General features: G+C 41.8%; 1 protein-coding gene and 1 long non-coding RNA gene across 2 annotated transcripts; both read left to right on the top strand.

Annotated features, from left to right (window-relative positions):
- The first annotated feature begins 9,523 nt into the window (after positions 1–9,523).
- Positions 9,524–12,186, top strand: LOC136482332 (uncharacterized). Its single transcript, XM_066479540.1, has one exon. It carries the CDS (start codon positions 9,531–9,533, stop codon positions 11,928–11,930), a length of 2,400 nt encoding a protein of 799 aa, XP_066335637.1. The 5' UTR covers positions 9,524–9,530; the 3' UTR covers positions 11,931–12,186.
- Positions 12,187–24,118: 11,932 nt separating this feature from the next.
- Positions 24,119–26,189, top strand: LOC136482333 (uncharacterized). The gene is made up of 3 exons (XR_010765038.1): positions 24,119–24,551; positions 25,701–25,920; positions 26,008–26,189. It is a non-coding gene; the product is annotated as an uncharacterized lncRNA (long non-coding RNA).
- Positions 26,190–26,427: the final 238 nt, after the last annotated feature.

Raw genomic sequence — 26,427 nt, forward strand, 5'->3', positions numbered from 1 at the left:
GAGCTGACCGGATGCTGGACCCTCAACGTCCAGTCGTTTACAGTAAGGGTCAAAAACGTGTTTTTGCCGACCGGACACGTCCAGTCATGCTTGACCGGACACAGCCCAGCGTCCGGTGCTTAACCTTAATCACTGTGCCGACCGACAACACGACCGGACGTAGCCCTTCAGCGTCCGGTCGCAAAGCGACCCAGCGTCCGGTTAGTTGACCGACGCCAGCATCATTGCAACCAACTCCATTTCACTTCTAACTTCTCCACCCTTGCTTAAATGTGCCAACCACCAAGTGTATCACCTTGTGCACATGTGTTAGCATATTTTCACAAATGTTTTCAAGGGTGTTAGCACTCCACTAGATCCTAAATGCATATGCAATGAGTTAGAGCATCTAGTGGCACTTTGATAACCGCATTCCGATACGAGTTACACCCCTCTTAATAGTACGACTATCAAACCTGAATGTGATCACACTCTCTAAGTGTCTTGATCACCAAAACAAAATAGCTCCTATGGTTTATACCTTTGCCTTGAGCTTTTTATTTTTCTCTTTCTTCTTTCCAAGTCCAAGCACTTGATCATCATCATGGCATCATCATCATGTTATGATCTTCATTTGCTTCACCACTTGGAATGTGCTACCTATCTCATGATCACTTGATAAACTAGGTTAGCACTTAGGGTTTCATCAATTCACCAAAACCAAACTAGAGCTTTCAATCTCCCCCTTTTTGGTAATTGATGACAACCCTTTCACAAAGATATGAATTGAAATTCAATTGAATCCATGTTGCTTGCCCAAGCATATTTACCATGTGTAAATGGATATGGACAAGTTTCATGAACTCCAAATGGTAGCAATTGCTCCCCCTACATATGTGCTAAGAGTTTGGATTGTAGCTTGCACATATGCTTAGATAGGAAATATAGGAGTCAATGTCTACCAAATGATGCTAAGGTATAAAAGATGGACCTTTGAAGCATGACACCAATTGGAGTGCACCATTATACCTTCCTTAGCACCATGATTTGCTTGATACCACTTGGAAACAATGCTTTGAAAATGAAATTACTATATAACCTATGCAAGCTAGTTTTTTATTTCATCATTCAATCCTACAACTATCATACACCACACAAGCATGGATATCACAATTTAAAACTTGTGCCATGCAAGCAAAACATATGAAATGCACATTCAAATGCATCATACAAGTTCATGAGCTTGCTCCCCCTACTTGTGTGCTCAAAATTTTAGTTGATCCCTTTCCTTTGTCATATCTCTCCCCCTATGTCATATATCAAGATATCTTTATGTTTCTCTCCCTTTATGATATTTCTTCCCCTTTTTCACTATCTTTGTTTCTCTCCCCCTTTGTCATCAATGACCACAAAGGTTCAAAATATAGATAGTATTATTTGTAGGATCAAGATTATCAATGTCAATCAATAGGGTGAGGATCATTTTCCCAAATTTAGTCTAGTCTAGATCATTTACCAAAGATATTTAACTCGGTTTAATCCAAGGACAAGCTTCTTCACACCTCCAAATAAGGGTTATCTTGTACCATGTTGAGTTAAACACTTATAGCTCATTTTCTAGATTAAACACTAGGTTTACAAGCCCATAAACATGTCATATGCTACCACTAGATCAAGTCAAGCATAGAAGCAATAGCGATACCATATAGACATCAAAATCATTTGATTTTTATGAATGAGCCTAATAAAATAGAACCACTTGGAAGGTCCTAATAAAATTAAAAATGTGACTAGATGCACTAATCATGTCCTTAGCAAAGATGTATGTCATGCCAATCAACTTTTACCTTGGATTGCTCGAAGGAGAGGCATGTCATATGAGTGGGGGGTGCATCAACACATATTTGAGAAATCCAAAATGTTCAACTCATTCCTTAGCTTGCAAAATCTTTTCTCATCCAATGGCTTGGTGAATATATCGGCAAGTTGATCTTCGGTGCCTACACTCTCAATGCAAATGTCTCTTTTTTGTTGGTGATCTCTTATGAAATGGTGGCGGACATCAATGTGCTTTGTTCTTGCATGTTGAACCGGATTGTTGGTTAGCTTGATTGCACTCTCATTGTCACATAGCAATGGCACTTTCTTGAACTTGATTCCAAAGTCACTCAAAGTGGCCTTCATCCAAAGTACTTGTGCACAACAACTACCGGCGGATATGTATTCGGCTTCGGCGGTTGATAATGCAACACTATTTTGCTTCTTTGATGACCATGAAACAAGTGATCTTCCTAACAATTGACATGTGCCCGAGGTGCTCTTCCTTTTAACCTTGCATCCCGCATAATCCGAGTCGGAGTAACCAACTAGCTCAAACTTTGCTCCTTTGGGATACCACAATCCAACATTTGGTGTATGCTTCAAGTACCTCAATATTCTCTTTGTAGCCTTCAAATGACTTTCTCTTGGTGAGGCTTGAAATCTTGCACACATGCATACACTAAACATGACATCCGGCCTTGATGCGGTCACATAGAGTAGGCTTCCAATCATAGACCGATACAACTTTTGATCCACCATATTGCCACTTGCATCACTATCCATGTTGCCATTTGTTCCCATTGGTGTGCTAATGACTTTGCTATCAATCATGCCAAACTTCTTGATCATGTCCTTGATATACTTGCCTTGACTTACAAAAGTACCATTCTTCAATTGCTTGATTTGAAGACCAAGGAAGTAACTTAACTCTCCAATCATGGACATCTCAAACTCATTAGCCATCATCTTTCCAAACTCATCACAAAAATCTTGATTTGTTGATCCAACTATGATGTCATCTACATAGATTTGTAATACAAATAGATCTTTTCCAATCTTCTTGCTGAAAAGAGTGGTGTCAACCTAGCCCATGGTGAACCCTTTAGAGAGTAGGAAATCCCTCAATCTCTCATACCATGCTCTAGGTGCTTGTTTCAAGCCATATAATGCCTTCTTCAACTTGTACACATGGTTGTGTTTCTTGTCATCTTCAAAACCAGGAGGTTGCTCAACATATACTTCTTCATTGATGTAGCCATTGAGAAATGCACTCTTAACATCCATTTGATAGAGCTTGATGTTGTGGGCACAAGCATAGGCTAGCAAGATTCTAATTGCTTCCAATCTAGCAACCAGGGCATATGTTTCACCAAAGTCAAGACCTTCAACTTGTGTATAGCCTTGTGCTACTAATCTTGCTTTGTTCCTTACTACTATCCCATCTTGATCTTGCTTGTTTCTAAAGACCCATTTGGTTTCAATCACATTGTGTCCCTTTGGTCTTTCTACCAATTCTCATACTTGATTTCTTGTGAAGTTATTCAATTCTTCATGCATAGCATTCACCCAATCAACATCCTTCAATGCTTCATCTATCTTCTTTGGTTCAATGGATGAGACAAATGAGAAGAGTTCACAAAATGATGCCAATCTTGATCTTGTTTGTACACCTCTTGAAATATCTCCAATTATAGTGTCCAATGGATAATCTCTTGCAATATTGGTTGGTTGGTGGATTGGTACTTGATTGCTTGCACTTGCTTGATCATTGGGTTGAGATGATGTACTAGCCACTTGATCTTGTTCATTGTCATGAGAGCCACTTGCACTAACTTGATTTGTATCATCTTGCACATTTGAGTTAGAGAGCACTTGCACTTGATCATCTTCATCATCATTCACTTGCCTAGGCCTTAATTCACCAATATCCATGTTCTTCATGGCATTTGAAAGTTGAATGCCTCTAACATCTTCCAAGTTCTCATCTTCTACTTGTGAACCCTTGGTTTCATCAAATTCAACATCATGAACTTCCTCAAGAGTACCACTATCCAAATTCCAAACTCTGCTTTGCATGTAGTGGAATAACCAAGTAGGAATCCTTCATCACATTTCTTGTCAAACTTGCCCAATCTTGTGCCTTTCTTCAAGATATAGCATTTGCAACCAAAGACCTGAAAATATGCAATGTTGGGCTTTCTACCATTCAAGAGCTCATATGGTGTCTTCTCTTTCAATGGGTGACAATAGAGGCGGTAGCTACAATAGCAAGCCGTGTTGATAGCTTTGGCCTAAAAAGATTGACTCACATTATACTCACTAAGCATAGACCTTGCCATATCAATGAGTGTTCTATTCTTCCTCTCAACAAGGCCATTTGATTGAGGTGTGTACTTGGCCGAGAATTGATGTCTAATTCCAAATTCATCACACAACTCATCAATTCTAGTGTTCTTGAACTCACTACCATTGTCACTTCTAACTCTCTTGATGGTTGTTTCAAACTCATTGTGAATGCCCTTGACAAATGATTTGAATGTTGCAAATACATCACTTTTGTCCACTAGAAAGAATACCCATGTGTATCTAGTGTAGTCATCCACTATCACAAAGCCATATTTATTTCCACCGATACTAGTGTATTGTGTTGGCCCAAATAAATCCATGTGCAATAACTCAAATGCTTTACTAGTGCTCATCATGCTTTTCTTAGGATGAGTGTTTCCAACTTGTTTGCCGGCTTGACAAGAGCTACAAAGCTTATCCTTTTCAAACACAACATCTTTCAAGCCTTTAACTAAGTCATGCTTAACAAATCTGTTCAATTGTTTCATTCCAACATGACTAAGCCTTCTATGTCATAACCAACCCATGCTAGACTTAGTGAACAAGCATGTAGATAATCTAGCTTCACTAGCATTGAAATAAACCAAGTATAGATTCTCATATCTAAAGCCTTTGAAGATCAAATTAGAGCCATCTACACTTATGATCTCTACATCATCTACCCCAAATATGCATTTGAATCCAAAATCACATAATTGTGCCACGGATAGCAAATTAAAGTTCAAGCTCTCTACTACCAACACATTGGATATGCTCATGTCATTGGATATTACAATCTTACCAAGCCCTTTGACCTTGCCTTTGCCATTGTCACCAAATGTGATACTATCATAACCATCATTGCCATTGGTGTTGATTGAGTTGAACATTCTTGCATCACCGGTCATGTGTTGAGTGCACCCACTATCAAGAACCCAATGCCTTCCTTCGGCTTTGTAATTGACCTATAAAAGAAGATCAATTCTTTTTAGGTACCCAAACTTGCTTGGGTCCTTGAAGGTTAGTCACTAGGCTCTTTGGTACCCAAATAGCTTTCTTCTTTGAGCCCATCCATGGTTTACTAATGAACTTAGCCTTTACACCATTTGTACCCTTAGTAAGCATATAGCATGAATCAAGCTTAATGGAGGATACATTAGCATTTTTGCTCTTATTTTTGCATTCTTGCTCTTTGTGACCCACTTGCTTGCAACTAGTGCAAAACCGACCATTGTTCTTTACAAAACTAGTCTTGTGAGGAGCAAAGGCCGCTTTGCCTTTCTTGGGGGTATAGCCCAATCCCTCTTTGTAGAGAGAAGCTCTTTGGCTACCCAAGCACATAAGCAAGCGGTCCTCACCACCATAAGCCTTAGCTAAGGTGTGAGTGAGCTTAGTGACCTCCTTCTTGAGGTTCTCATTCTCAACCACTAGTGAGGTATCACAAGTGAGACCATCACTACTAGATGAGGTAGAAGTGGAAGTGCTACAAGAAGGGTTAGTAGGAGCAACAATGATAGGCATAGATAGTGATTCATCAATTATGTCACAAGTTAAACCTACATTGCAAGTTTCAACATGCTTCTTTTTATTTTGTTCATTAAGCAAAGTGGAATGAGCCTTTTCAAGCTTTTTGTGAGCCTTGCCAAGCTTCTCATGGGCTTCTTCTACCTTCTCATGAGTTGCTTTGAGCTCATCAAGGGCTTGCTTAAGGGCTTTTATCTCCTTATTCAAGCTCTTGTATTCCCTTCTCTTAATGTCAAAGTGTTCTTTAGCATCTTCTAGCATGTCAAATAATTCATCCTTAGTAGGTTCATCATTATCACCATCACTATCATTTTCATTTTCATGTTCATTATCATCATCATATTCTTCATCACTTTCATCATCACAAGATTGTACCTTAGTGGCCTTAGCCATGAAGCATGATGAAGATGCGAAGAGAGAAGGCTTCTCATTGATAGCAATGCTTGCAAAAACCTTCTTCTTGGTGGTCTTGTTATCATTACTATCATCATCATCACTTGAGGAAGCATCACTATCCCAAGTGACTACATATGAACCACCCTTCTTCTTCTTGAAGGCCATCTTGTCCTTCTTCTCTTTCTTTTCCTTCTTGTCCTTCTTCTTGTTCTTCTTGTTGTCATCATCATTGTCACTATTGTATGGGCATTGAGCGACAAGATGATCTTTGCTTCCACATTTGAAGCATCTTCTTGACTCTTCTTTGTTCTTGGATGAAGACTTCTTTCTTCTAGCACGGTAGCCCTTCTTCACCATGAACTTGCCAAATCTCTTGACAAATAGAGCCATCTTCTCATCATCATCATCATCCCATGATTCATCTTCTTCACTTGATGTTTCTTGCTTTGCTTTGCCCTTGGATGATGTGGCTTTGAATGCCACGCTCTTCTTCTTCTCATCCTTCTTCTCATCTTTCTTCTCCTTCTTTTCTTCCTTCTCATCATCATCTCTATAAGTATCATCGGTCATTATATCTCCCAATACTTGGTTTGGTGTCATGGTGTCCAAACCGCTTCTCACTAGAATGGTGACCAATGTACCAAATCTTGAAGGTAAGCATCTCAAGAACTTGTGGAAGAAGTCCTTATCCTTCACTTCTTCTCCAAGTGCTTTGAGATCATTGATAAGCACTTGAAGCCTATGGAACATCTCCGGCACACTCTCATCATCCTTCATCTTGAAGCTTGCAAACTTTTCTTTGAGAATGTAAGCCTTTGCACCCTTCATGGCTTGAGTGCCCTCAAATGACTCTTCTAACTTCTTCCATGCCTCATGAGCCATCTCAATATTTTTGACTTGCTCAAATGTTCTTTCATCAATTGCATCATGAATAGCACTTAGAGCAATGCCATTGTTTTGGAGAAGTACTTCTTCGGCCGCGGTGGGATTCTCTGGATCTTCAATCTCAATTTTTGTTTCTACCACCTTCCAAACCTTCCTATTGATTGACTTGATATAAGTTGTCATCTTGGCCTTCCAATAGGGATAGTTGGAGCCATCAAATTGGGGTGGCTTCTTGGTGTTGTTGATTTGAGCCATTTTAACACCGAAGGTTGTTAAGCCTCAAATAACGGTGACCTCGGCTCTGATACAACTTGAAAGGTCCTAATGGCTAGAGGGGGGGTGAATAGCCTAATAAAAATTTCTACAACAACACTTAACAAAATGGTTAGACAATTATGAGGCGAAGCAAGTGTTGCGCTAGCCTACTCAAAATGCAAGCCACCTACCACAATTCTAGTTTAGATAGTATCTATTCACACAATAGCTATGACACTACTCTATGTTAATGTGCTCTCAAAGGCTAACTAAAGAGCCACACCAACCAATCAAGCAAGCTCTCACAACTAGCTACACTAAAGAGCTTGTCAACTAGTTTGCGGTAAAGTAAAAAGAGTGATCAAGAAGGTTATACCGCCGTGTAGATGAAGGAACCAATCAATCACAAGGATGAATAACAATGAAGACCAATCACCTTGGAATCAATGATGAACACAATGATTTTTTACCGAGGTTCACTTGCTTACCGGCAAGCTAGTCCTCGTTGTGGCGATTCACTCACTTGGAGGTTTACGCGCTAATTGGCTTCACACGCCAAACCCTCAATAGGGTGCCGCACAACCAACACAAGATGAGGATCACACAAGCCACGAGCAATCCACTAGAGTACCTTTTGGCGCTCCGCCGGGGAAAGATCAAGAACCCCTCACAATCACCACGATCGGAGCCGGAGACAATCACCACCCTCCGCTCAACGATCCTCACTGCTCCAAGCCATCTAGGTGGCGCCAACCACCAAGAATAACAAGCGAAATCCGCAGTAAAACACGAACACTAAGTGCCTCTAGATGCAAACACTCAAGCAATGCACTTGGATTCACTCCCAATCTCACTATGATGATGAATCAATGATGGAGATGAGTGGGAGGGCTTTGGCTAAGCTCACAAGGTTGCTATGTCAATGAAAATGGCCAAAGGTTATGAGCTACAGCTGGCCATGGGGCTTAAATAGAAGCCCCCACGAAATAGAGCCGCTATACCCCTTCACTGGGCATAACACGGGCTGACCGGACACTCCGGTCCAACTGACTGGACGCTGCCCCTCAGCGTCCGGTCGCCCGATGGCGGCCACGTGTCTCCTACGTTCATCAGTGAACGTTTGATCTCAACGGTCAACATGTTGACCGGACGCTCCGATAGAGCTGACCGGACGCTGGACCCTCAGCGTCCGGTCGTTTACAGTAAGGGTCAAAAACGTGTTTTTGCCGACCGGACGCGTCCGGTCATGCTTGACCGAAAACAGCCCAGCGTCCGGTGCTTAACCTTAATCACTATGCCGACCGACAACACGACCGGACACAGCCCTTCAGCGTCCGGTCGCAGAGCGACCCAGCGTCCGGTCAGTTGACCGACGCCAGCATCCTTGCGACCAACTCCATTTCACTTCTAACTTCTCCACCCTTGCTTAAATGTGCCAACCACCAAGTGTATCACCTTGTGCACATGTGTTAGCATATTTTCACAAACGTTTTCAAGGGTGTTAGCACTCCACTAGATCCTAAATGCATATGCAGTGAGTTAAAGCATCTAGTGGCACTTTGATAACCGCATTCCGATACGAGTTACACCCCTCTTAATAGTACGGCTATTAAACCTAAATGTGATCACACTCTCTAAGTGTCTTGATCACCAAAACAAAATAGCTCCTATGGTTTATACCTTTGCCTTGAGCTTTTTGTTTTTTTTCTTTCTTCTTTCCAAGTCCAAGCACTTGATCATCATCATGGCATCATCATCATGTTATGATCTTCATTTGCTTCACCACTCGGAATGTGCTACCTATCTCATGATCACTTGATAAACTAGGTTAACACTTAAGGTTTCATCAATTCACCAAAACCAAACTAGAGCTTTCAGATCCTCGGGCATATCATCCAAGATGGCATCACTAGATCGATCTCTTACCTGGATCTGAGGTTTCGGAAATGGACCCGGTATGGTGATCTGTTTCTTCGCAAGCAGGAGGAGGGGGCTCCTCGGACACTAACAAATTAATTAAGGCAAAGCGCACTAGGGAACAAAAACATGATGCTCAGTGCTCTTTCGCTTTATACGCCAGATTCTCATGCACGCACGCTATTCATTGCCACTAGGGCAAGCAAGGAATAAAGGACAAAGGGGAAGCGTCACTATAATTAACTAGCTAGTCTGTGCTTTCCTTTATAGTTGCTTCATATGCAGGCATGCATGCAAGTGACAGTACCATTTGGATCATCGAACCAAGCTAGCTAGCTCTCCGGCCGCCACGTACATCATCATCACCGTCGTCGCCGTCGTCTGGTACGACGAGGTGCAGGTGCTAGTAGTTGTAGGGTGTTTCGAAGATGTTGTTCGACAGCAGCAACTCAAGTTTCTGTGGCGCTAGTAACAAAACAGTGCTGGTGTACAACCTCACCATCTTCTACGCGGAGGCCGATCTACGGGGGAACGAGGCCCCCCTGGTTGCCACCTCCGTGGTCATGTTCGCCCTCGCCGTGCTCTTCGTCATCCTCAACATCTTCAGCCGCTACTCCGACGTGAGCGCCACGCTCAACCCGAGCATCCGCCTCTTCTTCTCCGCCGCGCTGTCCCTCTTCCTCCCGGCCATGTCGTACCTCTTCTCCGAGGCCAAGAGCACGAGCGCCGCCAGCAAGCAGGTGGAGGACCTGTCGGTGCGGGCCCGGATCATCCTCATGTGGATGCTCCTCGTGGAGCTCCTCCGCAAGAAGGTGGAGGCGATCCTGCTCACCGCCTCCGGCGGCGGCACGCAGGGATACCCGGCCATGGTGCAACGCGCCACCGGGGTCGTCTGGCTGGGCAGCCTCGTCTTCTTCAACCTGAGGAGCGCCGGCAAGAAGGCCCTGTATGGCATGCTCTGGGTCTTCGTGGCTGCCAAGTTCGTGCAGAGGTCGGTGGCCATCGAGGTGGGGAAGCGCTCCTTCGCCTACGGCAAGAACCCCCAGCTCGTGGCCGCTTACATGCCGCCGATGCTGGAGCTCCAACAGGAGCAGCAGCCAGAGCGGCATCATCGTCGTGGGTCAGAGCTTCTGAGGCACTGCAACTACGCTGTCATGGGCGAAGAGGAGTTGATCGACAAGAACAAGGCCGGCCCCAAGGGCTACAAGCTCGATAAGCACAAACTCGAGCTGGAGCTCGAAGAAGAGACGGCGGCCGACGGTGGCGACTCGTCCGCCGTCGTCACGGTCGGCAGGGTCTGGAGGCTCGCCGACTCCGACCAGCTGCTCTCGAGCGAGCCGAGGCTGAAGAGGCTCTGCCTCTCCTTCGCGCTCTTCAAGCTGCTCCGCCGGAGGCTGGAGGGGTACCCCATCAGCGGCGCCGAGGCCGCCGACTGCCACCGCCTCATCTTCCATGGCCTGCTGGAGGAGCCTGCAGGCACGGGCTACGGCGCCGGCGAGCACGCCTTCCAGGTGTTCACCAACGAGGTCCAATTCCTGTGCGAGAACTACCACTCCGTGGTCCCCGTGGTGTTCGCCAGCCCCTTCTTCTTCGCGCACAACTACGTGCTGTTCCCCGTCGTGGTCCTGGCGCTGTGCCTCCTCGTGCTCGTCCTCTCCGGCAACGGCGACGTGGCCTACGCCGTGCGCAGCCTCCGGTGCGACAACTTCTTCACGTCCGGCAACGTGGTGGCGACGGCGCGGTACGTGCTCGGCAGAGTGCTCAAGTCCACCACGTTTCTCTTCTGCGCCATCGACCTCTCCACCACCGTCCTGCTCGTCCTCGCCGTCGCCTACGAGGAGGTCTCCGAGTACGTGGTGTTCCTCTTCTCCAACTGGTTCATGGTGTCGCTGCTGTGCTACCACACCTCCGGCCACGAGTGGCGCGCCGAGGCCGGCATCCTCCGCCGGGTCATCCCCGGCGTCCTCCTGTTGAAGAACACCCTCACCCACCCCGCCCTCGCCATCAAGCAGTTCTCCCTGCTCTGGTTCCTCGGCCGCCTGCCGCTGCCGCTGCCGCTGCCGAGCACGGCCGTACCCAGCGAGGCCAAGACACTCATCATGGAGCGCCTCGCCAGAGTCGGCAGCCACGGCGCCGCGCTCACCAACGGCACGGCGGCGCTGTACAAAGACGAGCACCGCGCGTGCGTACGGTCGGACGAGCTCGCGTGGGCCTGCGGCGGCGGCGTCGCTGAGGTGATGCTGACATGGCACGTCGCCACGGCGATGCTGGAGGCGAGGTGCGCGCGGCGGCAGCAGCACGAGCCGCCAGAGCCCGGGCGCACGGCGGCGATGTCTCTGTCGGGGTACTGCGCCTACCTGGTGGCCCTGCACCCGGAGCTCCTCCCCGACGACAAGGACGGGACGGAGGTCCTGTTCAAGGAGATGAAGAAGGAGCTGACCAAGGAGATGGGGAGGTGCGGGTACTACGGCGGCGGGGAGGCCGCGCGGTGCGCCAAGCTGATGGAGATGGCCGGGCGCTCCACCTCCGCCGCGGCGGCGATGACGATGACGGTGCTAGAGAAAGGGGCGAGGCTGGGGAAGGTGCTGATCGAAAAGTACAAGGAGGGCGCGCGGGAGGCCGTGTGGAGGCTGCTGGGCGACCTGTGGACGGAGGTGGTGGTGTACGCGGCGCCCACGGCCGGCGAGCTGCACGTCAAGTCGCACAAGGAGGCGCTGGCGCAGGGCGCTGAGCTCATCACCGTGCTCTGGGCGATCACCACCCACACCGGCATTGCCCGGCCGGAGGAGGAGGAGCAGCAGCATCCACCTCCTCCCGGTACTGTTTGATCGATCCATTATATATGACGTTGACCATTGTTTGCTTTATTTCGAATGCAGCTATCCTTTCGGTGTTTTGTTTTATGTCGCGTGGTTATTGCATTGCTTCATTTGACCCAAAAAAGTGTCATTCTGTCATACATATATAGTATGGCAATATATGTGTCACATATAGTGTCGTTGCAGGATAAAATGGAGTGAAACAAACGAGAGTTCATGCAGAAAGACCTAGTAGAAGGATAACACCTTTACTTACCTGTGCCGGGGTTAGGATAGGACTAGGAAATATGTCCGTACGTTGATACGATGAAATATTAACATTTTACTATTACTAATTAGAGTCTTCAATAGAGGCTCTACGTTAATTGAGGCCTCAATGAAGGCTCCACGTTAATTTCCACCAGACTCGTTAGAAAAAAAAAAGATAAATACTAGAAATTTTCACGTTAATTAGAAACATCTGACTATTAATCGGAAGACTCACTATTCATAACCATTAGATCTATTTTAATTTTTTAAAAGAAGTTAGTACTCACCTCCATGGTTACAAATAAAAAAATAGACTAAAATATCATTGCCGAAACAAACTCTGGGCACACGGGATAAAATATTGAAGGGCTGTTGGTTAATAAAATATCCAATATAATAGCTACTACCGATAACCTTTAAGCTTTGGTTAATATATTAATAAAATATTAGTCGTCACGGTTAACGGTTAGCCTAAAATATCATTGCCAAAAAAATTGACCGCACTGGAGGAAATATTTAATGAGTCGTTGATTAATAATGAAATATCTAAATGATACTACGATTACATTAAAGGTTGGTTAATATATCTTAATAAAATATGAAGCCTTCACGATCACGTTAACAATTGGGTAATGTATTAATATAAGATAACAGTCCATGACGTTCGTGGTTAGTTAATCTTTTAATAAACAAATCAAATAAAATAAAGTTAGTCTATTAATAAAAGGTAGGATATAATCTATCAACCTCAACAAAATAGATACATTGTGCTGGACTGCCGGTAAAAGAGGTGTGACAACTGATAGTCTAAAAAAGGTACAATTTTTGTCAACGGCACCAAAACAATAAACTATTTGTTTGGCATTTTTCCTATACTTTCATCGTTTATCGATTAAAGATAATTCAACATAATCCTCAAATTTGCATCTAACTAAACCACGTCTATAATTATGAATGACAATTCAAAGTGACGCTCTAAATTTTTACCTAAACTATCTATCTAGCCATTATAAAAGATAATTTAAGATATCCTAATATTTTTATATATTACTCGCATCTGCCATTACGAAAGATAATAAAAAATAACTACTAAGTTTGCATTCAAATTATCATATATGCCCTATGAAAGGTAACATAAAGTAAATATCAACCTCTAGCAATTATAAAAAAATAATTAAAAATATATCTCAAATCCTCATGTAATTAATAAATAAGTATATTATGAAATATCGTCCAATATTCATAAAGTACTATATGTTTATGTTAAGTTAGAAGTAAGCACAATGATGCGTTCCCTCATGTAAACCAAATAAATATGTATGCATGAGGATAAATAATTATTTTAATTTATGAAATGTCCCTTAACAACACCAATCAATGACATTGATAATTCACTTAAAGTTACATAGATACTCCACAATAATAATTTTTGTGTCATTATTTCAAATAAGTTTATACATTTTGGCTAATATACTAACATTCCTAATTTAATTTTAAATATTCTATATTATATAAAATAATAATACTACACATAATGTTTTGATATAACGAAATCCAACATCTTGAGTGTGGTGGTGCAAGCTAAAATGACTATTTATGTTGTTGTCAAAATTAGGAACAAAAGAGTGTGGTGGTCCAACATCTTGAGTATGTTGTTGTAGCCTAGGTTCTAGAAATTTTTTAATAAAATAAAAAAACTAAAATTTGAATAAAATATACAATAAACACTAGAGTGTTAACTTAAAAATGTTTCTACATTATGCAATTATGTTAAAATTAATATATTAAAATTTGATTGAAGTAAATATATGCACATCACGCATGCATAACATTTGATTTTAGTAATCATGAAAATATTTTATTGATGACTCATATACTAATGATCACTACTTTAGGAGACACCACCCAATCATTAAGGCGATGGTTTGGAGGCAGACACGTTGCCCGCCTCCAAAAATGAGTTTTGGCTGCCTGGGAAAAATGCATCGGTAGTAGTGGACACTAACAAGTTATTTAAAATTATATTAATGACCATGACATATAATTTATAAAAGTTTTTGCCTTAGATATTTATATATTCTAAAAACAACGTTCGATATATCTATATTGATTGTATAAGCATTATTGCACATATAATTTGTTGAAATAATTCAAACATTTTGAGAAGTGGGGAGGTTAGAGCATACTACATGTAGTTATATCTTACTGGGATTCCTTTAAAGTAAACAATCATTATAAGACTTGGATATTAATGTCCTGTCAAGGTTGCAATCTCTACATCATCCATGATCTCAGATCAAGCTCTACCATCGATCTTAATTGACATAGTGCCAATTTTAAATGTTATTCATGTCATCGTAGCCCTTTATAGTGTAGTTTATGGCCTAACATATCCTTATTTTAAAGTACAAATGAGAGTTAATAAAATATACAATAAGAACAAGAGTTTTGATCTATCTTGAGAATATAAAATAAGCGGCAATTAATAAGATTATAACCAAAAAATGAACACTTAGATTCATGGCGTCATAAGATATGAGCTGCAACAACATCCACCACAGTTTAATCTAATGTTTCAAATAAATGTGTATTAAAACTTAACAGAGGTGCCATGAAAAGGAACAAACTATGGATATGGATGACTAAACATATGGTTATCACAACTAGATAGAGAGTACAAAGTATCTACTGTGTCTATTGTGTTAAAAATGAACAAAGTGTAAAATATGTAATTTAATATAAGTAATTTTTATTAGTTTGAGATATTAAACAATGACTAATGCTTACATCTCCTAATATTCTATCCCATGCCAGAGCATGGGTTAGAAGACTAATTTGTATTTGTAGGTGAATTAACCTTCTAATTTGTTATATATCCACACAGTTCAATTCATAAAGAGGGACATCCAACACGTCCATATACTAGACAAAGCCAGCCATACTGGAACACAAAACAAAAGAAGAAAAAGAAAACACACAACCGTAGAATCAAATTAATGTTCCATTATTACCTGTGCCACACAACGATCTCTCTCAGTCATGCTAATGACAATTCTGCACATGCGTGTAAATCTAGATTCAAATAAAAGTTAATTTTATGAGGTAATTTTATTAGTTAATATATATTGAATAAATAGGTTTCTATTGCTTAAGTATCTCAATGTTAGCCCGTGTAGGAGCACGGATTGATGGACTAGTTTATAGTAATCATATTACATTTTAATAACCATCAAACAATGTAGCAAGGAAATACATTACAATTTTAATAACCCTAGAAAGTACAGTAAAGTTATAGTTGAAAACAGCTTAGAATGCACAAGTCATATTTAAACAGAACTAACAATATCCTTGCATAAGGGTACGGTGCATTATATGGGTCTGTCTACTCCCCCGCTTGGGTGTTCTAGGGGCACGTGACACCCGAGTGGTGGATGACCCATGAACACTCGATTACCAACACAAAGGGCCGTTCGGCTGGTGTGAATTTGAGCCAGAATTCACTGTTTACGGCTGAAATTCACTGTTTACTTTTACAAATTCCTCCAGATTTATTCAGATTCCTCCAAATTCCTCCAAGCGAACAGGGTCAAAAGTCTGAGTGTTTTTTTTTATTTTTACAACACTTGATTATCATGACCATTGGATTTGGATCAAATGAACCAAAAAAATTATCCAAATAATACAAAATTATAAAACAAAACAAAACAAAAAAATAGCTAGATTCTTTCTATAGAAGCCAAATTAGAAAATTTTCAAAGGAGAGCCAAATAAAACATACAGAAAAATAAAAAAAGCCAAAAAACGATCAAATAATTCTAACCATTCTTATTTACGAATAATTAATTTATATTAATTAAATATAGAATTTACGTCTAAATAGAAATAGTAAAAATACGGTGCAACAGCACATAATCTAACCGATCTGCATGTACGATGGGGCGACGTGATGCGACGGCAATGAGTCAGTAACCAGGTCTAGCACGCAGCCTTCTATAAAAACAACGTTAGCAGCCTGTTCATTTACCTGTGCCTGTCGTAAGTGATCGTAAATTTTCAGTCAGAATAATATGTTTCTCTTATATAAACCGGCTAGCAATATTTTTTACGAACTCACAATAATACAAACCGGCCAACCAAACAGGCTTAGGTAGCTAGCTACTCGGAGTAGGTACCAGTATGAGTACTGATCTGACACGTACCATCAATAATAGTTGGAGCCTGTGCATCCAACGACGGTGGAAATAAAGAAAAAATTCGACTTCTGACGGGCTTGCAGCATGTTGTTGTGTTCGCATCCAGGCTGTGTTTAGTTGGATAAAATTTAAGAATTTGATTACTGTAGTATTTTCGTTTTTATTTGGCAATTAGTATTCAATCATGGACTAATTAGGCTCAAAACGTTCGTCTCGCGATTTCCAATCAAACTGTGCAATTAGTTTTTTTCGTCTACATTTAATGCTCCATGCACGTATCGCAAGATTCGATGTGATAAGTACTGTAGCATTTTTTGAAAAAACTTTTTGAAACTAAACAAGGCTTCACTTCTATGCTACACAAGCAAGAATATAACTAGCAAGCTACACAAGCTAACTAATTACAAGAGCAACAACTTCTCACTAGCACAAGTAAGAATAAGTAAATACAAGCTAGTGAATGGAAAATGCAAACCACCAAGAAGATGATGGCAAGGTTGACACGGTGATTTTTCTCCCGATGTTCACTTGTTTGCCAACAATCTAGGGCCTGTTCCGCAGGACTGAAAAAATACTGTTCTGGCTGATTGTTGTGAGAGAAAAATACTGTTCTGGCAGGACATGAACAGTGATTTCGTGAGGGCCAGAACCAGCCAGCCAGCCGAACGGGCTCCTAGTCCACATTGTATTGACCGCTCACTTGGTGGTTCGGCGGCTAATAGGTGTTCCCACAAACCTAGCCCACATGTTGGGCGCCGCAAGAACCTACACAAAAGTGAGGGTAGCTCAATGACACGCTCTACTAGAGTTGCTCTTCGCGATTCCCGCGGGGCGAGCACAATACCCCTCACAAGCCTTCTCCAGAGCCACGCACAAACTTTTTGCGTGCTTCGACGGAGCCACAAGCCACCAAGTCGACTAGGATGTGGCAACCTCCAAGAGTAACAAGCTCCACCGGCTTGCGACATGAACACCTAGTGCCACTCGATGTAATCTCATAAAGCAACGCACTAGAGATCACTCACTTCGCTATTGGTTCGCACACTAGCAAGCACAAGTGAGTTAGAGGGCTGCCAAGCACACCTACACAAGCCACCAAGGCTCAAGGGTGCTCAGCTGGCAGCCCAAGGCCGGGCAATGCTTGGTTATATAGCCCCCAAAAGAATAGAGCTGTTATACCCCTTCACTGGGCACACGGCGTAGGCATCGGATGCAACGGTCCAACCCACCGGATGCTAAGCCCAGCGTTCGATGCTCCTGATGCCGCCATGTGTACTAGCCCTTTGAAGAGAGCCGTTGGTGCCCAACGGTCGACTCCGCATGCACCAGACTCCCAGCGTCTAATGTCACACCGGACGCTACGCCACTTAGCATCCGATGCAACACAGAGAGCTCCCAGAGCCTCTGAATTCACATCGGACGTGTCCGGTCAACCCTCACCGGACGCTGCCCAGCGTCCGATGCATCTGAGTTAGCGTGGCGACCTAGTGAATAGTGCCATCGTTGCATCTGGTACACTCTTCTCCAGCGTCCGGTGCTCACAGTGAGCACGCCCGAGGCTAGGGTTAGCCACCGGACGCTAACGCTTAGCATCCGGTGCACACTACACCAGCGTTCGATGCTCCACAGTGAACATTTCTCCTTCATTTCTTCAACCCCTTTGCAAATGTGCCAACTCCACAAGTGTGCCACCATATGTGTGAGTGAGTTAGCATTTTCACAAACATTTTTCAAAGGGTTTTTCACTTTCACTCACCACGCCACTCGATCCTAGCAACATCATGAAGTTAGATCACTCGAGTGGCACTAGATGACCGATATGCAAACAAGTTTGCCTCTCTTGATAGTACGGACATCTATCCTAAACCCGGTCATAAACTTCTCTACACACCTATGACCGGTGAAATGAAACGCCCTACAAGTTATAACTTTGCCTTGCGTATTCCATTTCATGTCCTCCAATGTTGATGCAACACATGCTCCAACACTATCACAAATGATATGATCCTCTTCATATCATCATGTGACCTTATTGGTTCATCGATCTTGACCTCACTTGCTCTTCGCCGTTGCTTTGGTCCATCAGCGCCAAGTCTTCACTCAAGCCTCCCACCACGCGGTCAAACGCTTCAAAGCCTCTGACTTGCCCTTCACACTTACAACCGGTCCAAAGCCAAGCCTCATCTTGATCTTCTCCACCTAGTCACATGACTCCATGTCAAGGATTTGGCCCTTTTAGCACCACTTGTTTTCACAACACCACACATTTGGTTGCAACATTTGCTTCTATGGCAACCAACGTCATAACTGGTAGCAATATATGGGCCTTGTGGCCACCAAAATTGTGTGTTGCATTAGTCATAAGCTCTGTTGCAAGAGGTAGGCGCTAATGCCACGGTGGAAAAGACGGTTGCAAGAATAAGTTCCTATTGCCACAGCTAGTGTTGAGTTGTGATAATATGGATGTTGTGTTGCGATAACTAGGTGTTGTTGCCACCATTATAAAGTTGGTTGCAAGTAGTTGCACATATGGCCACAAAGTAATTATGTTGTCTTTATTTTGACCTGTGTTGTGATAGATCAGATCTATATTGCATCAAAAAAATGATTAGTTGCAAGTAGTTGTGAATATAGCCATGATGAAACTCTGTTGCCTACATGTTGCCCTGCGTTGCTAAAGATCTTATTATATTACATCGAAAAAGTCACTCGTTGCATTTGTTAAGGTTCTATTGCTACCAACTTCATATGTGGCTATACTAGAGTATATGTCATTGCAAGAAGAGTTATATTGCCATTAAAACTTGTCTGTGGGCATCGTGCACATGGGCCAAAAGCAAAGGGAGCCACCACGCGAGCCATCATGATGTCCCTGTTACCCGCGGCAACCAACCACGTACATACGCCCGCTCCAACCCCCCCCCCCCCCCCCCGCCCAAGGCAAAGACCGCGCGACCCCACCTTGCCGTCGCCCGCCACCACCATCGCAGCAGGCAGCAACAAACATGCAGCCACACATCAGCCCCCGACCCCGGCTTCCCACATTAATTCCTTAACCAATCTAGGAGCCAAATAGCTAAATGGTAAGCAAATAGGCTTATAATCCTACACATGGGCCAAAGGTAAAAGGGTTAGGCTAAACAACTGACCACCAGGTAAAATTAAATAGGAGAATAGTAATAATTATTTTGACATTATCGAGCAAAACCACTACTTATCTTGATCGATAAGAAATATGGTCAGATTACAACTACTTTTCACATGATTTCACTTTCCATGCTCAAAATCCAAGTCCAATGATTCTTAGTTCTAAGCCTAACAAGAAGCTATGAAAAAATAGTTCTCTATATTTCTAAGTGAGGCGAGACAATTTTCTAAAATCCCTTAAAAGCCACAAAAGAAGGCATTTACATGTAGTGCCTAAGAACAATATTTGAGGCATTTTTTAAAATCTTTCTACAAAAAAATAGGCCACATGGAAACCACCTCTAAGATATTTATAGGTCTGGATGAGAGCAAAACAGACCCTAAATACAATCTAGCGATCCAATTATGTATGGTCCAAGCAAATTCAGACAATTGTCACAGAATAGTTGTTGGCCTCATGCATTTCCATATATTAATACGTTATATATCTGAAAGTTGGCAACATGTTTGTTCAATAATAATAATGAGAATTAAAACACACAATCTTAGAATCCCCTCAGCTGCCCCTTTACTTGGCTTACATAACTAAGGCTAGATCTTACACAAAGCTTGGACTAGGAAAACATAAGATTCCAATTCAGCACAGTGTGGTCCTGCCAAATAAAAAAGTTCAGCTAACATTATCTTGTCACAGTACCAACAAACTAAATTAATGTGCATAAACCTCAAGATAGATACACTTTTGGAAGGATCTAAACATTGATAGTAACAAGTGCATCAAAGTTCATTCAGGAAAGGACAGTGGGAAAGGACTAAAACTCATCTAAGTTCAGTTCTTCCCAAAAAAGTTAATGGAAACTCTAGCAAGGATTACTGATTTACTGATTAAGAGATTGACTCAGGTGATGTTCACACGTAGGACGTCTCGAGTTGCTTCGTGATTGAGCTTCGATTAGCGACTAGTGAGAACCGATGATCGGTCGCTATAACGGCTTATAGCGACCTATTTGGAGTCGCTACAGATTGGCTGTGGTATAGTGAACATACCCAAAATTAGTTGATGAGAAGGGAAATTCAATGATGGTGGAACAAAGTAAAGCCTAACAACAAACACATAGTAGCAAGCACAGGCACTAGCAGCCACATCCTGTGGTCCTGGCAGGACGCCTCGACAAGGTCAATGGTGGCACAGAATGATTAATTTCATAGGTACTGATGTGGTTTCAATTTTACAAACTGAGACCTTTCCTATACATAATTAAGGACATCTTGATTTTTCGGAATAAAAAACATGTAATGATTAGCCAAGTATCTATATAAAGTTATAGAGTTAGGTTAGTAGATCATCATGAGAAAAGGGAGCCAAACAGGTGAGTTGTGGCAGATCACACAGCCAAAGGTCACAAGAAGCAGGCTTCACAGCTGATGCAGAGCCACTACAGAATCTCTTTTGGACCTGCCATGTGAATCATCATGTTCAAAATTTCAGTGATTTGTTCAGTAACACAGGATGGTATTAATGGCATGGGCGCATGGCCATGAGGATAATTCTCAAAACCTATATTTGAACTTGGCACATGTATATAGTAGCCCTACTTCACATGGCACAATTTTCTAGGAGTTTAGAACAGTAAACTATGTTTGACAGAAGAACAATATTGGTAGTATATAACCAAGTGCAGGAAACTCCATGTTCAAGGTAAAAGAAAAGGCAATCTTACTTGACAACATTCCAGCTATTCTTCAGAACGTCAACCCCTTTACACTAATATACTTAGGCCTACATGGTTTCACTAATAACTTCATTACCCACTGGCCATTTCTCAGTACAAACTGGGAACCAAAAAGCAACACAGCAATCAATCAACCAGGAATTTGCTAGGCAACTGAACTAAAGAACTCATGATGACTATTTGACCTTTGGTTAAGAGCAATAATGCCTAGCAAAAGAAAAAGTTCAGATCATCACTGGTAAAAGAAAAAAAATACTCTCTCCATTCCAAATTGTAAGTCATTCTGACATTTTTATTATTTTAGATAAGGGAACAAAGTTCCAGCCTATTCTGACATTTTTATGAACATAACCTTCTAAAGCCATCTCAATTTCTAATCTTGGTTTCACTCACAGGATATAAGCTAGGGAGGCCCACATTTGTGACACTGCACCTCCAGAGATAACTAAGAGATCCTGCTGATTAATCTAAACATAAAAAAATGTCAAATGCAGTATGTAAACTTCTGTGTTTATCTGCACAGAATAAAAACGAAATTCGTAGGTATTGCTGCTATTTTTCAGTACGTATGGAGGAACCATGTTCCTTGTCCTATTTGTTTCGTTACCAGATAGTATATGTAGGCATGCGAGAACTTGCAAGAACTACAGCAAATTAATTACCTTGCAAGCATCTCCTCAAACATATGTTGGGCGTCGTCCATGTACACATTGCCCGCAACTACTGGGGTGCTGTTCGGCCGCCATGCCGTGCCCCTCGCCCATGGATGGCTGGCTTTGGATGCGTCGCGCCTGCCGCCATGCACCCATGCCGCCGGAGAAGCAGATCGGAGCCGGAATAGGAAGCAATTTGGAGTCTTGGACGCATCGACTTCACCTTAGTGTTGCATACTTACAATACAACCATGGAGATGCGCGCCTGGATGCTGAAGGCACTGCCTGCAATGATGCTGCGGGCTGGATGGACGGAGGTGCGGCTGAGGGGGGACCTGAGGGGCGACGGTGCCTAGAGTGAGGCTGTGAGGGGCGGTGGAGAATTTGGGAGGCCAAAGCTACAGAGCCGCGCGGGGATATACGGCGCGATTTTGTAGTCGCGCACAAGCGAGTTCCCTCAAAATTTCATTTCGCGCCCAGCGATGAGAGGTCCGAACTCACCACGCCCTTCACTTCACAGCACCATCGGCGAATTTGTAAATTCAATTTTGATGCGAAAGAAACTAAAACAATGCAAGTAAAAACAAGGGAATTTTCAAATAAAATTTTATTCTTAGAAAGGTTGTAAAGAAATTAAAATTCTTAGGAAAGGTATTTTTGTGCAAATAATATAATTAATTATTTCACATAGACAAATATGCGAAAACAATGTTATGTGAAATAATCATCTATCATTTCGTGCTCTTATATAAGGTTCTCATTCCCTTTTTTTTGTTTATGGTATGTCATATATACATACAAAAATAAAAAAAACGCTCCTATATTTTATAAACTAGTTTTTACTTTGTATTTTTAGACAACTTTACCTTTTAAGATTTAAATTTATTTATGTCTATTTATTGGATCACTTCATATTTGAATTACATGTGCTTTAAAAGTGTGATTAAATTCTAAAAAAATACACATATCAGTACATCAATGCATTGCAATACCACATGTTCATCTAAATAAATATCTACTCCCTCCATTTCAAATTGTAAGACATTTTGGTTAATCGTACCTAAAGATAATATATCTAAGTGCATAACAAAAGTTGTATATCTGAAAAGTCAAAATACCTTATAATTTGGAATTAAGAAAGTATCATTTATTAACTTATGAAGACATCTTATTAGTCTTCTATGTACTCACTAGCAAGTATTTTTTAGAGGCAAAATAAAATATGTGCCAAATTATATCATCATAATGGCATGGACGCTGCAGTTGCTCTAGCGATGATATTTACAATGAAAGTACGATGGATCCATCATTTTGAAACAATGTGCAGAGCCGATTTTGATTTTCCAGTGTGGGCTTGATTTATACATATTGTAGCACGCCTCCGAGATTATGCTATGCACGAAGGTCAATGGTTAACTTCATCTTACTTTGATACAACTTTATCTTTTTAATTTTGTATGTTTGTTCATGAAAATAGTTTAGCTACAATGGCCTACTCAGCCTGTGACCTTGTAGCTGTCTATTCTTGATCAAATGGATGACATTGGGGCTATACAAAACTAGATTGCCACCTTGACATCCCAATCATGGCCTTCCTTGGTTCTAGAATATGCTGTTGTTTGGTTATTTTACTCTCACCAATGCACTTAACCCTGTAATACTCCCTAAATTGCAAAAACCTTTGTTTTAGGAATTTTAGGACAAATTGGTGCTCAATGTTAATTATACATCTACTCCTATTGTTTTGCATGTGATTCACTCTAATTAAGAATAAGCAATTAATCAAAAGGAATATATGGATAATGTCCATGGGCATAATGTCCAAGTGCCCATTAACTTGTGCAAATATGTATTATGCCTAATGTGAAAAAATCTTAGTACCAAATTTGAATTGAATGTGATCTTAAAATATATCTATATTTTCATATATAAGTTCTATGTATGTAAAATAAAGATCGTGTTTACCACACACGTTGCTCTAAAATAAGTTCGTGTACGGAAACAACAAAAATGAGAAATAAAAAATGCCACAACAATATTTAGTTTCAAAGATCAGGTTTTAGAACTATATAAAATTCAAATAAATTTAAAATTAAGCTTATGATTCACAATACCAAATAATTTCAAAATTTGATTAAAAAAAATCCCGCGTTCCTTCCCTCAGTCCCAATAAAAAACCTTAGCGCGCGCGCCCTGTCTCCACCCTCGCACTCCGCCGCCCACCTCTCCACTTTTCCAGATTCGCCGCCCCAAACTTTCTCCTCCACTCAGATCCCAAACTCCCGATTCGCCTCCCCATGGCTCCCCCTCCTCGACGTTCTCTCCTCCGAGCGGCTACTGCGAGGCTCCGATGGGTTCCGGGGCCCTATCCACCGGCCCCCCGTCGGGAGATCTAGGGCGAAGAGATCAAGCGGCGCACACTCGAGCACTCCCGACCTCCATTGCTGCGCCCGCGCGAGATGGTCTCCATGGCGGCCGCCGCCGCGGTGGCCGTGGCTGTGCTGCTGTTCTTCCCGTTCTACTACGCTCTGTGCCCCCGAATCTAGCGAGGTCAAGGAAACCCCGACCCTAGTGTTGGACGTGAACTCCACGGGCTTGCTCAACTTCACGGTGCTCCAGCTCCTCAACCCCGTCGTCAAGGACATCAACAAGTGGGTAAGCGGCCGATACTTAACTTGCTTCTGATTGTCAGTTACTTGTGTCAATATGCTCTGAATTTGACTATGATTGAAGGGCAGGCAGTTAGCAGTATGTTCAGTTCCCTTCTGCAATATTAGTCTAGTAGCTTTTTCTCTGCAGGAACTTTATGTCTGTTTTTTTCCACAAAAAAAGAACTTTATGCGTGTTTCCATTGTTTTTCTGATATGCACAATATTTCTGGAAATGAGACGTTTTTTGTTGAAAGCACCTATTGTATTTATATACCTTCGCCATAAACCAATTAGTCTGATACAATACAAATATGATTATCTGACTTGGTGTCAGTTAGTAGTAATACATTGTCCTAAATAAATCACAAAGTAATATTGTACATGGCTGCTTTGATCTGTTGCCTGGCCAGCCCGTACGTGTCTGCATTAGAGGGTCCTGACGGTACGTGTGTGCATTGCAGGGTCCTGACTTGAATTAGCGCCTCAAAAGGGAAAACCTAACTTTCATGTATGCCTATATATATTTTTTAATTTCATTGTGTCTTAATTAAAGTTCCTCTGAGTATTTCATGGGTTTGCTTTAGAGCCATGGGTTTGCAAGAAGATTAACACATGTTATCATTCGTTAGAAGATAAACATGTCATGGGTTGATATTTGTGTTGCTGGTCATACCGATTATTTATCATGCCATGTTACAACAAAGTAATCTAACGAGGTCCTTTGATGCCCTGAAGTGTGCTACATAAATATATTTTCTTCCTGATATTTCTCTAAAATATATCACGCAATTTATGTTTTGTTCATTCAGAGACTCTTGCTGCAATCAAAATTTCTGCCTATGATGATCTTCTGTCATTGCTGTATGCACATATAATGGTATAAGCAAGCATAATTTTAGTATGAAGAAACCTTCCGTGTATAGATAAATAGGTTGGGGATATCTGTAGTTCATTTGCCATTGCCTTTTTTGGTTTGATTTTGACCTGTTTTTTACATCTGTTAAGACTAATCCCGCGAAATACAATATATATTTTTCGTAATTCCCTGACAGGGGTTAAATGGCAGTTGGGCCATTGCCTTATGGATGTGCATATCAATTATTCACTCTGTATTAAAAAAATTTGCGTGCATAACTAAATTATGTCCTTGCAGCGAAGCAGACATCAAGAACAGGTCAGATCTTGGCATCCCCAACGTCTCCGATCTTTGCCTGACAAGAAGACATGGAGCACCAACAAGATATTCAAGGATTAAACGAAAAACTTGCAAATGAAGTTTCTGCGAGGGAAAGAGATAAGGAAGAAAGTATCAAACAAATTAAGAAATCAGGCAAGAATTTTGTTCAACAACAATATAAGTGGCATTGCAATAGGTAATAAATTTGGAACACGGTTTTCTTTTTTGGCTCCTCTATTTTCGCTGATGTTCCTTGCCTTTTGGGCCGCGTATGCTATCCCAGGAACCATCAACACCACAAAGGATCCAAATGGCCCAAGTGAGGACATCAACAACATCACACCACCATGAATATAGGATGTAGCTCAAGAGATAATATTGTAGTCTGAATTTTCTAGAATGGAGGATTAACTTCATGATTGGTTCTCTGTTTCCTTATTGATGAATTATAAAAGATATATATTTGAACACCTATAGGTCTTGTTGGCTTGGTCTACTGTGCTGAATGTAGGTCTTGTTGAACATAGCAGTAAATTTATTTCTGCCTTGCTGAACATAGGAGTAATTTTTTTTCTACTCTGCGGAACGTAGGAATAATTTTATTCCTAGGCACTAGCCCTAATTGCCTCTGTAGTAACTCTATTCTACTTTACTAAGTATAGACACTGGTTTTCCACTTCCAGTTGTATGATTAATTTTATTT

The sequence above is a fragment of the Miscanthus floridulus genome, chromosome 9 (assembly GCF_019320115.1).
Source record: "Miscanthus floridulus cultivar M001 chromosome 9, ASM1932011v1, whole genome shotgun sequence".
In the NCBI taxonomy this organism is placed as follows: domain Eukaryota; kingdom Viridiplantae; phylum Streptophyta; class Magnoliopsida; order Poales; family Poaceae; genus Miscanthus; species Miscanthus floridulus.

What these genes read in the sequence shown, in the direction of transcription:
- LOC136482332 (XM_066479540.1), top strand. Translation starts at nt 9,531, where the DNA reads ATGTTGTTCGACAGCAGCAACTCAAGTTTCTGTGGCGCTAGTAACAAA.